The 13,929-nt window shown below is 37.9% G+C and overlaps 1 protein-coding gene across 3 annotated transcripts in view; it reads left to right on the top strand.

Moving 5' to 3' along the window:
• The window catches only part of MSRB3 (methionine sulfoxide reductase B3), a 195,551-nt gene that overhangs the window by 176,964 nt on the left and 4,658 nt on the right, over positions 1-13,929 (top strand). For all 3 annotated transcript variants that reach the window (XM_005571455.5, XM_005571453.5, XM_015431158.4), the window contains one exon: positions 5,369-5,466. In XM_005571455.5, the coding sequence (XP_005571512.3) occupies positions 5,369-5,466 (98 nt within the window). The remainder of the gene's footprint in view (positions 1-5,368; positions 5,467-13,929) is intronic.

The following is a 13,929-nucleotide window of genomic DNA, read 5'->3' on the forward strand; positions in this document are numbered from 1 at the left end:
AAACAGAAAATCTATTTATCATGGTTTCCTGTGGATATGGCGAAACTGACAGGGAATGTTTCATTATGATCCATCTTGTTTGATTTTCTACCACATGCACATATTTGGTTGATTACCACTTAAATTTTTGGAAGACTATATTGCAACCAAATGGGTCTTTGAAGGGGAATAAAGAATCAGTTTTTAAGTGAGATACAAGTTATACTTGAAGCATCAGTTCAAGTGAATATTAAATAATTTGGCAAGAGTTAGGGCTGTAAGCTTCAAACAATTCTTGTTAGCAGGGGGACTACACAGAGAGTTGGATTATTTATTTTGAGTTAGGTGATAAGGTAAATTGTGATCAGTAAGGTTAGCAGATTCCAGCTACAAATAATCCGAATACTACAAATTTTGAAATATGGCCTGGCGATCATTAAAAAGTCAGGAAACAACAGGTGCTGGAGAGGATGTGGAGAAATAGGAACACTTTTACACTGTTGGTGGGATTGTAAACTAGTTCAACCATTATGGAAAACAGTATGGCGATTCCTCAAGGATCTAGAACTAGATGTACCATATGACCCAGCCATCCCATTACTGGGTGTATACCCAAAGGATTATAAATTATGCTGCTATAAAGACACATGCACACGTATGTTTATTGCAGCACTATTCACAATAGCAAAGACTTGGAATCAACCCAAATGTCCATCAGTGACAGATTAGATTAAGAAAATGTGGCACATATACACCATGGAATACTATGCAGCCATCAAAAAGGATGAGTTTGCGTCCTTTGTAGGGACATGGATGCAGCTGGAAACCATCATTCTTAGCAAACTATCACAAGAACAGAAAACCAAACACCGCATGTTCTCACTCATAGGTGGGAACTGAACAATAAGATCACTTGGACTCAGGAAGGGGAACATCGCACACAGGGGCCTATCATGGGGAGGGGGGAGGGGGGAGGGATTGCATTGGGAGTTATACCTGATGTAAATGATGAGTTGATGGGTGCTGACGAGTTGATGGGTGCAGGACACCAACATGGCACAAGTATACATATGTAACAAACCTGCACGTTATGCACATGTACCCTACAACTTAAAGTATAATAATAATAAATAAATTAAAAAAAAAAAAAAAAGAAATATGGCCTGGAATTAGAGAGCTGTGAGGACTGATACAGACACAAATAAGGACCTATACCTCCAGCTTGTCTCATCAAAACTGTGCTAAAATATGTATCATCATTATTGAATCATCACCCAAACCCAGTGGGATTCATTGTGTTCAAACTTACTTTACATTTGAAAATAACAAAACATGTGTAATTACCTTTCAATTCAATAAGTTCTCATTCATGAGTAGTTTCTGCTAGGTTCTACAGATGAGTCATGTAGCTGACTACCAAGGTTTCTAATTTTTATTTTAGGGTGGGGAAGGATTAGGGGAAGTGGAAGCTGAATAGCAGTTCTTGTTAAATTAAGAATAGGACAATGAGGGCCACATTTTCTAGACATGATACAGATAGAATTGGCTTCAACTTGTTTACACTCTGTTGCTAACTTTAACAACATGTTTCACAGATTTTTTTAAAGAAGGTGGGATTGATTGGGATGGAGAGCTAAGAAAGTTTTCCTTATGAGGCAGTTGGCATGAAGCATTTAGAATTTGTCAACAGAATACTACTGGAGAGCTATGCCATTATTCAATTATGGGTTGGAGGGGGAATAATTATTTATACTGCAATCTAAAAAAATCCATTCTAGTGTAGATGATATAGCAAGCACCAACCAAAGAAGCTAAAACAACTAATCTGGATCACTTGCTCTTATATTTGAGACGAAGATGAGCATATTCTGGAGTTGCTTCACATGATATGAGTAGTATGATATTACATCTGCAGATGAGTGTGGCCTGATAGGTGAATAAAATTGAGGCAGAACTGCCATATTTCAACCTGCCTGCTTCAGTTGTACTACATATATTTATTTGCTATCTAGAGATGGGAATTCTTTGAGGGGTGAAACTATTTATTGAAAATAAGAGCTAATAATAGGCTTGATAATAATAGGCTAATATCTAAAATGTACAGTTTATATTATTTGAAATGAAATTATAATAGGCCTAATCCAGTCTCATCAAATAGAAACTAAGGGATGTATTGGGGGTGGGGTGAACTGACACTGCTTATACAGGTTTTCACATGACTTTTCTTTTAAAAAGTGCATGGAATGCATCCAAAACAAATAATGTTTTGTTGGAAGACCAAAAGGAAAATCCTAGAGAAAGGAGGATGGATTATCTTTCTTTAATGTCAAAACTGACATAAACACACTCCCCTTCCCCCACCCTTTTGCTCAAGATAATTTTCTCAACAAGACGCAGATTGCTTCAGTCTTTGCCTATCACCCTTTGAAGCACTTTCCTTATTATTAGGAGTGGGGGCAAGGTTTCCTTTGAGGATTTTTACAGCAGTGAAGAGTTCCTTCTTTAAATACTTTCACATGATGAGGGAATTCCGTTTTCAAAGTGCTGTCATCACTGTGGCTTCCCTGCCATAAGACAATTTATTATTGTGGGAAGGTCCTTCTTAGTTTGATTGTCATTAAGTACTTACCTTTCTGATGTACTCTTTTATAGAATGTCACTTTTTCTGAGAAGTCTAGCAAAGCAACTCAGCATTCTCCTTTGTTAACCTTATTGGCCAAGTTAGTCATGATTCTCTTTTGAAATGTGTGTTCCACCACAGGGAGTTACAGTCTCCAGCGTGGTTTTTCCTGTCCATCTCCACTAATCAAGATTTGGGTTGACATATTGAATATTCCATTTTGAAAACTGCCATCTCTTCTACAGGGCAAAGGGAGATTGTGAGTTTTTGGGAGTTTTGAAATATCTTTATTTATTTTTATTTTTTGAGTGTCTCTTCTAATGTTTAAATAATGCCGTGGTAAACAACAAACTATTCAAGCATCAACAGTTTCCCAGAAACACTGAAATCTTTTGAGACCTGCACTCTGTTTCAACCTCCCTCATCCTGCTCTATTCTTGAATATAGTTTTCTGGAAAATCCTGTGCATATCTAATTCAGGTAGAAAAAATTGAGGAAGAAAGTAGAACATGAGAAGAGAGTCCTAAAGTCAGAGTATTCATATCCTAGTTTTGGTTTTGCTACTTACTGCCTGTGTAACCTTGGCAAATAACTTATCTTTCTCCTCCCTCCCACCCCCAAAACCTTGTAAAATGAGTGAACTATATGAACTTCATGTTTCTCCTCTCCTAAATACACAAGAAGTAAACCTCTCCCCTACATAAAGAGGCTTAATTACAGTGATTGAGCCAAGTTGGGTACTGCAGTGAGAAACTAGCATTGACATTTCCTAATTTAGTCTGTAAGCAGTACGATTTTATTCTTTCTCTTTCTTGTGGAACTCTCTGATGTGCTGTAATTGTTGATCTCATTTGCTTATTTAAGGCTAACTGGAAATCAGTTTAAGAAACATTTGAGTTGTGCCTTTGTACTGGACACTGTGTTAGGCAATAAGAATACTCAGGTCAATGAGGTTAGACTCTGCCTTCAAGGTGTTCACTAACTAGTTAGGGAGGAAGGCATGAAAATAAATTACAAATCCAGGGTGATGTCTAGAACAAGATAAATAAATATAAGATGCAATGTAGCATAAAGGAAAAATATATGTGTGTATATCTATTTCTCTATACCTATTTTGAATTCTAGGAATAGGACTATGTGGTGCTGGGGTAAGGTAGCTTTATAGTAAATTTAACACAACAACGAAACTCCTAAACCTGTTTGCCTGTTTACTACTAAATCAAGTGTGTCCCTCCCATAATATTAGTTGCCTTAAATTGCAATTAAATGAGTTATGCCCTTGAAGGTTAAAAAGGAAAATACAGAACGTTTTCTTTCTTTTCATAGATAAATGACTTTATTTTTCAATGTCCTCAAATATCACCATTAAACCTGTTTTCACTAGCAATTGGCACTTCTATTATTAACAAAGAAGAACCCCTAAATGTGTCAAGTAACCATTGTGAACCAAATATTATAGCCTGGAATATATTGAAATTCTCTTTAGAATTTAGAAAATGGGAAGATACTCATTTTCTTAAGAATACTAGTATGTCTCAGCATAATTAATTTTTGTGAAAGGGTATAGCCTGGAAAGTTAAGGTTTTCCTGGTGCTTTGTAGCAATTTTGAGCTCAAATCAAGGAATTGGAAAGTGTTAAAACTCTCGGTGTTAAATCTAGCACTGACTATCAATACTATACTCTTGCACTGTGGGAGATGAGGGAACTTGGGGGATTTGGCCTAATCTGATTTGTTTTGTTTGAAACTACAAATCATGTTGTTGAAGTTTGCATTCTGTTTTCTTTCAATAGATGTATTACCACAAAGCACCAGGTTCTTAACAAGCTTCTTCCTTTCTGCAGAAGTAAATTTGACTTGTGAAAAAGAAAAAAAAAATGCACCAGCACTTCAGCAATATTGCCCCTCTTTCATCATTTTGGGGATTCAGGCTTCAGCTCAGTAACTCCAGACATATTTTGGGAAAACATAAAAACATGCCATAAAAACATAAAAACAATAAAACCTGACTGTACACTCAAAACATTTGTACAATCTTATGATCCATTTACCATCAAGTTTCTTAAAGTGTGCATATATTTTTAAAATCACTAGAATAAATAAAAATTGGAACTAGATGCTCTTTGAGACAAGGTGCTACCCAGAGATGTCTGAGGACTGATGCTCTATGAGTCGCCTGTGAAGTGAACAAGCTTCTTGCCCATAAAAGTAGATAGATGCTACGATTTCCAGATAGCCCTTGTTCCAGGAAATTAGATGAGGATGGTGATAACAGGATAGTTGTTTTTTTAAAAAAATATTTTAACTATCTAAACTAAGTACTGAAAAAGCTTGCTTTCTAAGGAGACATGGAGTAGTTGAAAAGTTAACAGCCAGACCAACTAATTGTGTTTTGGAAAACATCATAATGGAAGATTCTTAGTGCTTCAGGGCCATGCCCAGTGACTCTGAAGACAAGAGAAAGAGTGGTGAGAGAGAACCTTCTAAGTTCAAGGATGCTTTAGAAAACTATTGGATGGTCTAAGAATGTCTCATGAAGCACCAAACCCCAATGCAACTGTAATCTGAATGTGAGGAAGGGGTTAAAAAATTACTGTACTCTTGTAAAATATATTTTCCTTCAGCTTTTGACCTTTCTTTTTTTCAGGTTGAAATGTTAAACATACACTAAGGATTTTCATTATTTGCTTAGTATTCTTTAAAATGCATTCTAACCCAAGGCTATGTAACTCTCGTCTCTGCTTTGGTTCTTGTGCCTGCTGTGCCCCAGGTTGGCCTTCATTCCACGATGTGATCGGTTCTGAGGCAATCACATTCACAGATGACTTTTCCCATGGGATGCACAGGGTGGAAACAAGCTGCTCTCAGGTGAGTTCATCCTTTCTGAAAATCCAATACACTGCTCCCTCTGCATTGCAAACACTTTCAGGACTCCTGGTTATGCTAAATATAGCAACTAAGGCCAAGTGACTGGTCACAAGAAGGACAGACAAGCTTGACGAAGTCTATATGAAGTCCGAGGGATGCCTATGTTCAGGTGTTTAGCAAGTCTAGTGGAATGTTAAGGCCGGCATGATAGCTCATGCCTGTAATCCCACACTTCGAGAGGGACGAGTGGGGAGGATCACTTGAGGCCAGGAGTTCAAGACCAGTCCGGGCAACATAGTGAGACCTCGTCTCTACAGAAAATATTTTAAAACTTAGCAGAGCATGGTAGCATATGCCTGTAGTTCTAGCTACTCAGGGGACTGAGGCAGGAGAATTGCTGGAGCCCAGGAGGCTGCAGTGAGCTGTGATCGTGCACTGTACCCCAACTTGGGCAACAGAGCAAGACCCTGTCAAATAAATAAATAAATAAAACTCCAGCCTGGGGAACAGAGCAAGACCATGTCAAATAAATAAAATAAAATAAAATAAAGTAAAAGCCAGTTATTGGCTTCACCACTATTAAACAAAATCAGTGGTAGGAAAAAATCATCTTCAATTGGCTCGGTAAAGTGAAGAGTAGGCTGTTCCTGGGGCATATGAAGATTCATTATGTGGCTTTGTATAACCTGATATTTTTGATAATCTCCCTCTCCTTGCAGTTCTGTGTACCCACTGTTCAGTCAGAATGCCTCTAATGGCAGTGATCCAAAGACAATCAAGGAAGACCTCAGAAATGGCTTTTTTTATGTGGGTGTGAGGAAGGTGGTTGAAGAGAGGCTGTGGGAAGTGAAAGTTCAGTGGTAGGTCGGCTATATGAGATAAGGTAATTCCTTTTTTGCTTCTCCTCATATACAGACATCCTCATTTCCAATAATTTTCTAATTAGTTCTGTCCATCTGCTCTAACCAAATTAATGCTGGCTCTAAGGAAACAAATGAGCATGTGTTGAGGAGGAGGCAAAAATAGTTAATCTGACACCCACAATCGAGATACTTGAACTTGTGGGTATTTTGTGCTTAAACACAGAGACATAGAATCTCCATCTACATGGAATAAGAGCAGCTGCGTATTCTATGGAAGTCAGTCTTGTTCTTTTAATCTGCTTTAAATAAGTGAAATGTAAAGTTTGCAATATTGTGGCATTGAAAGTTATTGACCCCACAGGGTATTTTGTTGGGGAATCTGTTGGACATATCAGAGGTACAGGGGCATGATCAGGCAGCTGTAATAGCAAAGTGATTTCCATATGGGCCTCCCTCAGCATTCTTTACCTGCCCTTTATCCATTTTTCTTTAACCCCCTCCACCAGGCACAAGATTTTTAGGGAGTAGGTGGCATATTTACTACCAAGTAGGGAGGGAGATTGGTTTGAACCTAACCGTCTGATGAATTTTTGTTTTTATTTAAAAAAAAAAAGACTGGCAAGTTTCCTGTCCTCCAAGTGTGAGGACTACTCTCTCCCTTGAAAATTAGACTTCATATTTTATCTGAATCACATTTTCAGCTCACTCTTGTTTCTCAGAATGGAGTCTCTGATGGTGATAGTGGAACTTTCTAGTGCTGGGTTTCACCCACAGAGGGTCTAATGTAATTGGACGGGTTTAGTGTGGGGAGCAGCATTTTTAAAAGCTCTTCTGGTTAATGCTCACAATAACCTTCTGAGGTAGGTACTTTTTTTTCTCTGTTATGTTACAGTTGAGGAAACTGACGCACAAAGAGAACAATTAAACTTGGGTCAGTTTATGTGGATTTAAGTGGCGGAGCTGAGACTTGAATTAGGGTACTCTCCAGAGCTCTTTATGGTGCCCAGATAGATAGACAGCTTGAAAAGAGTCACTAAAATTTAAAAATCCCATGATCTTCCAGCAGTTGGCTTAATGCAATTTAGTTTTGGGGATTTTTTTGTTTGTTTTTTGTTTGTTTTTGAAATGGGGTTTCACTCTGTCGCCCAGGCTGGAGTGCGGTGGCACAATCTTGGCTCACGGCACCCTCCACCTGCTGAGCTCAAGCAATCCTCTCACCTCAACCTCCCAAGTAGCTGGGATCACAGGTACGCACCACCACACCCGGATAACTTTTTGTAATTTTGGTAGAGACGGGGTTTCACCATGTTGCCCAGCTGGTCTTGAACTCCTGAGCTCAAGTGATCCACTCGCCTCAGCCTCCCAAAGTGCTGGGACTACAGGCATGAGCCACCGTGCCCAACCTGCAATTTACTTTAAATTCAATTAAATTTGATCGATGATTTTATAACTGTCACAAAAAGGTAAACTATAAGTAGGATGGCTCACATTAATTTGTAACTTAGGTACACAGTATTTAGTAAACCTCTTTTAAGACTTATCATTGTTTCTTTTCCTTTTCAAGCTACAAATGCTGTTACATGATCGTTTTTTTCTCGTTTTCACTCAGAACCCATTTTCAAACATTGAATCTTATGAAAACTAAATTTAAAAGCCACAGAAAAATGAAGCATAAGATATTAACTTTCCTTATGACCCTACTCTCCAATCTCTTTGTGACAAATTCTTATAATTCACTGTTGGAATAAACTTCTTTCTTTCTCTGTGCCAGTCACAGAGATAACATCAGTAATAGTCTAGGAAAGATCATTATTAAGATATCCTACAGTGACCAAAGAGAAATGAAACCCACAAACAATGCCAAAATTAGGCAACATTCCTAAAAGAAGTCAAGCTAAACCAAGGATAGCTGTTGGCCCCGCAGTTAAAGCCCAAGGTGACTGTTCCTGTTCTTTCCTAACAGTTGTATGATGAACCATTACAGACCTGCTCCCTTTTGACTTCTTTTTCCACAACCTTCACTTCTCATATTTAGAAAGTGTTTGACCCTTTCTTAAATAGAACTCTTAAATTTAAAGAAAAGAGGGAGAGGAATTTGTTCTGCTAAGGCATGTATGAAAATACATACTTTGGAGTAAAGTAAGTTCCACGTAGGAGAGAATGAGGTTCCAGCACTAACGAATAGTATGTGTGCCACACACTTGCCCTTGTGGATGGAGGAGGGGGTGTCTGCCACCTAAGCACAAAAACAGCATACTGAATTCAAGTGGACTGGGTATCTTTCATTTCAATTTCTCTGTCTTTTATTTGTGTGTTCCATGCACATTTACTTTCCTTTTGTTTTACAATTTTCTTTTTTTTTAAATTTTCCTTTTTCTAAGCATCATTTTTTACCTTGACTTGATAAAATAAAAGATTTAATAGTTCCCATGCTAGAACAGTCACTTGTATTTTACTTCCTAGTTTCTCATTTTAGCACTATTTTTTCATTATCTCTTTATCTTTTTTTACCTTATAGTTTTTCAGTTCATGTAGTCTCTTCTCTTGCTCAGAACTTCTCCCGTTTATTTTATTTTATTATTTTTTATTATGCTTTAAGTTCTGGGAAACATGCAGAACGTGCAGATTTGTTACATAGGTATACACGTGCCATGGTGGTTTGCTGCACCCATCAACCCGTCATCTACATTAGGTATTTCTGCTAATGCTATCCCTCCCCTAGCCCCCAATCCCCCGACAGGCCCTGGTGTGTGATGTTCCCCTCACTGTGTCCATGTGTTCTCATTGTTCAACTCCCACTTATGAGTGAGAACATGTGGTGTTTGGTTTTCCGTTCCTGTGTTAGTTTGCTGAGAATGATGGCTTCCAGCTTCATCCATGTCCCTGCAAAGGACATGAACTCTTCCTTTTTTATGGCTGCATAGTATTCCATGGTGTAATTGACAAATGGGATCTAATTGAGGTAAAGAGCTTTTGCACAGCAAAAGAAACTATGATCAGAGTGAACAGGCAACCAACTGAATGGGAAAAAATTTTTGCAATCTATCCATCTGACAAAGGGCTAATATTCAGAATCTACAAAGAACTTAAACAAATTTACAAGATAAAAAACAAACCCATCAAAAAGTAGGTGAAGGATATGAACAAACACTTCTCAAAAGAAGACATTTATGCAGCCAACTTCTCCCATTTTTTAAGGGTTTTATTTTATTATTTTTTATTATTATTTTTGCTGGTGAGATAATGTGGGAAACTTACCTGGTTTGCTCTCTTTCTAAAATTATTGTTGTATTTTTTATTTATGTGGCTTATCTTTTCTCTGGACTGAATTGCCTCAATATGTTTTGTGTTATAAAAAATCTATTAGATGCTTTTAGTGTGTTGTAGACATTTTCTGTTGGATATGTTATGTGGTGTATTTCTCTCCTTTTGGTAAAGATGTAATATCTAAATACAAAGAACCTTTAACTGCCAACTTCTACAAATGAACTGAGCTTTCATGGACAAAACGTAAATCGACTCAACCTGATCAGCAGTTTGGCAATATGGCAATATTTCATTGTTCTTTTGGTTCCTACCTAATTCTCACTTTAGTGCTTAGGATTCTTTTTTTAAAAAAAATTGTGGTAGGGATGACACCATGCATGCAGTGAATTAGGCTTCATATTTGCATAGGAATTGTAGACTCATTGGGAGCCAATATCCTACCACCTCTTTACAGTACATTGTAAAGAGGTTTGTCCGTGTGTCCAGTGGCTTCTCAGATAATGTTTTTAGTAAATTTTTACTGAGAGAGTTAAGATTGGTTCAGTCCTGTCACTACTTTTTCTACAAGTCTTGCAGTGAGGTTCTTCTAAAAGAATTGTTGTGTAGGAAATAGCACACTGCCTAATCTTTGCATTGACAGCACTGAAAACAAGCAAGGGTGGGAGAGATTCTTCACTGTCTTCATTATAATTGCTGCCTATGGGTACCCTGTTATATTCTGATTTTGGTTGCAATTGTATTTGTTCTCTTTCGTTATTCCACCTACTGAATTGAGGAATTACATTTCAGTTATCTCTTCCAAAGAGGATCTTCATCTTAAATTTACTCACTTTGGTGGGCACATGTATTTTCCCTCCAGCTGCAGCCATTTTGTAACAATTTGCAGCCATAAAGAATTTTCCTTAATTTAATTTATATTTTCAACTAGTGATAAAATACATCGCTTCTATTCCAGTTTCACTGACTACTATGAATAATTATTTGACAGCCTCTCCCTAATCCTCCAACCCCAGCCTGTTAAGCAACACTTTGTCAGGAGTTTAAATTCAGTGCAAAGAGGTAAGATTTCCACAGTTTAACCTGTAGTTCAGTGAAGTAAGTTCCTTCTAGAATACTTGGGGAATTCGTCCCTCTTCAGATCAAAATTCTACATCTGGAGCAAATGGGAGACTAATAAATCACTTAACTTTTTGTAATATTCTTTGCAGAAACCATCAGATCTCTGAAATTGCCCGTGTTGGAGTCTATTTATGAGTTCTGCTATTACTGCTTGAGTCTATGGTGTAGTCCCTTAAGTTTGTTTAAGATCATTATTAATTTGTTTTAAGTCAGCGAAATCAACAGAAAGGTAAATATGCACCAATAGAAAGTATTTTTCAAAAGTTAAGTAGTTTTTGGTAAAAACCCCAAACCTTATTAATCTTCTACAGATGACAACTCACATATTGCTGATGATTAAAGATACACATATGTTACAATAGGGCTTCAGACTCACAGCCCATCTCTCTTTTTCTTGATCTTTCAGTAAAATCATAATGCTAAACTGGTGACTTCACAGTCATTTCCTTGGCAAAAGATTAATATCACAAGCACAGAGGAAAAAAGCCCCCACTTACACACAAGTGTCTTCAATAACACTGGGAGAAAATAGAATACTACTGGCAAAGTAGATTGCTTTTCTTAAAACTTCCCATCCTGCCCCATGTGCCCAAGTGTAAAAGCCCTGCTTTGAAAATGCTTCATTTCATAGATCAAACACTTAAGAGAAAATGACAATAATAAAGCCTGAACATCCTAGGAATAGCTAGGAGAAAAACCTCTAAGACAGTGGGAAATACATCAGTGCAGAAAAATGTAACTGTGTTGAATACACTATTTGTGTTTCTTATGTATACAATTGAGAGCTGCAGTCAGATTTTAAGGAATTATGTTAAATTTGATGCTCAAATACTTATTTTAGGGGGGTCCTTTCCCTTGGTTCTCTGCAGATTCTTCAGCTGCCAGCGTTTCTGAGTAGGAGGTTTAGGTGACAAAGGATTCTTGTGAGAATTCAAATTTTTTCTTTTAAACAATCATCTGATGCTCTTCAGAATGAAGACCAGAATATTCAGGTACATTTACCTGAGAAATAAAGAAACACATAACCATTAAAAATAACGTTCAAAATGCACACTAAAGATTCTATCCTGAAATAAATCATTAACAGCAGGTCTCAGCGATTTCTTCATCGGGCAACCAGTTTATTTCAGTTACAACCAATTGTGCTGAGAGACCTTAACACATTGCCAGTTGGCTGGGACCTGGGAGGCAGAGCTTGCAGGCAGCTAAAAGAAACAATGCATCTCTGGCAACTACCATTTATCCTCCCAGCTTTCCCAGGACTAGAAGCTGCAAAGAATGGGCTCCATGCGCATCCTCTCAGGAAGGAGCCTTTAAGGCTTGTGCACTTTTCAAAGAAACCAGGTAACAGTCCTTTCTGGGAGACTAGGTTTACCTGGGAGGAGGCACGAATGGTACTGCATGGTTAGGCTTCCCTCAGACAAATGGCTTTGTTGGCAGTGGGGTGGGCATGTATGTGGTGCCACAGATACGGATGAACACCTTTCTATGTTTTGAGATGATGCTACTCCCTCAGTAACTTAAGGCTGCTGTGAGTCTTCCAGAGCACCCTGTGGCAAGTATAATGAAGCCATAACTATCATTTTCAGGGGACTCAATCTGTTTCTGAGGATTTTTCTACCTCCATCCTCAACCCATATATTTGTTAGCAAATGGTTTTCATTGTCTTTTTCTAACTATAATTTCTCTTCCTCACTTCTCCTTTTTCTTTTGCCTTGTATTAGGGACACACCTAGAATCAGTGTTTTCCTTTCTATTTAACCAGAATACTAGTTCCAGATTAGCAAATGAAACTATAGGTTGAAAACCCAATTCAACAGATTCAATTACTATAATTTGGATTTTTAAAATATGATTTGGGAAATTAAGACCGTATAACTTATTCTTAAACACCTTCAAATATATCCTTACTATGCTTTATTTTTGGTGTAGAATAAATAGAAATATTTTCTAAAGATGCTCAAGAGATTATTAGCAAAGGCAATATCACTTATTTTTCCCAGATAGCTGCATTCTCTCATTAAACACACACACACACACACACACCCCTAAGGCTTGTAGGTATGTGAAAACTTCATCTCTTAACTGCCAAGTGTTCCAAGTGCTGGAGCTGCATCTGAGATCAGTAATTGTGCACACACACTGGTCACCGAGAGCACTAGTTCCCGTTGGACGGCACCTGGACTATTTTGGCAGGCAGAAATGGGTGTTTTCCTGTGTCCATTGGGCAAGCATATGTATTTTTACTGGTTCATCTTAGCTGTGGATGCCTAAAAATTTGGCATCAATTATTTATAGAAAGGAAAAGCAATCTGAGCTGTCAGCCTTGATATTACCTAAACCTGCATAGAATGTGGTAAAATAATACAAGATTTGTTTTTTAGGCCTGTTTCATATTTTCTAGGCAATAGATCAAATCAGTTCAGGGTTCATTTTTAGCTCTTTAATAAACTGACAGAGTTTGCTGGCAGTGAAATGAGAATGCACTTTTAACATGGAAGTGCCATACAGTCAAAGTTGCTATTTCTGCTGTTTATTAATAACTAGGGAACGCTTGAGAATTGAGCTTAGCATGTTCAACAGCGAAACTAAGATTCTAGTGCTTTTCATGGTAATGAGCGCCTTCCCTCATTTTTCTCTCTTCATCTCCATTTGGTATCTCAGCCCCAGTCCCTTGTCAATTCATACTCTTCCCTTGAAACTTGTAAGTGTTTTATACACCAAACCAGCACAGTGAGAATTAACGAATCATTGATATGCTTTTTCTCTCATACTCTTACCTAAATCATGACTCTTCCCTGTCCTCAAAATGCCCTCCCCTAGAGATACACTTCCTCCAGATCCTTATTCCAAAGTCACCCCAGGTAGGCCTCTTCTCACCACCCTAACATTTCATATCACCTTCCTTTTTTCCTCCCTTAGCATTGCTTTCTACCTTCCATGCTTTATAGTTCACTTGTTTTCTTGTGTACTGTTTGTCTCTCCCACTAGAATGTAAGCTCTATGAGGCCAGGTATTGTTGCCTGTACTCCAGAGTGTACAACAGTGCCTGGCATATAGCAGGCACTCCATTAATAAGTGAATGAATGGAAGTCATTTACCCCAGGCTTTGGCTTCTTTGTTCCATGATAAATGATGGATTTTCACAACCTGCTTGAATATGGTGCACCAGTGTCTCCATTTCCTTCACCCTGTCCCTGCTGGAAGAGGGTAG

Source organism: Macaca fascicularis, chromosome 11 (assembly GCF_037993035.2).
Source record: "Macaca fascicularis isolate 582-1 chromosome 11, T2T-MFA8v1.1".
NCBI classification, from domain to species: domain Eukaryota; kingdom Metazoa; phylum Chordata; class Mammalia; order Primates; family Cercopithecidae; genus Macaca; species Macaca fascicularis.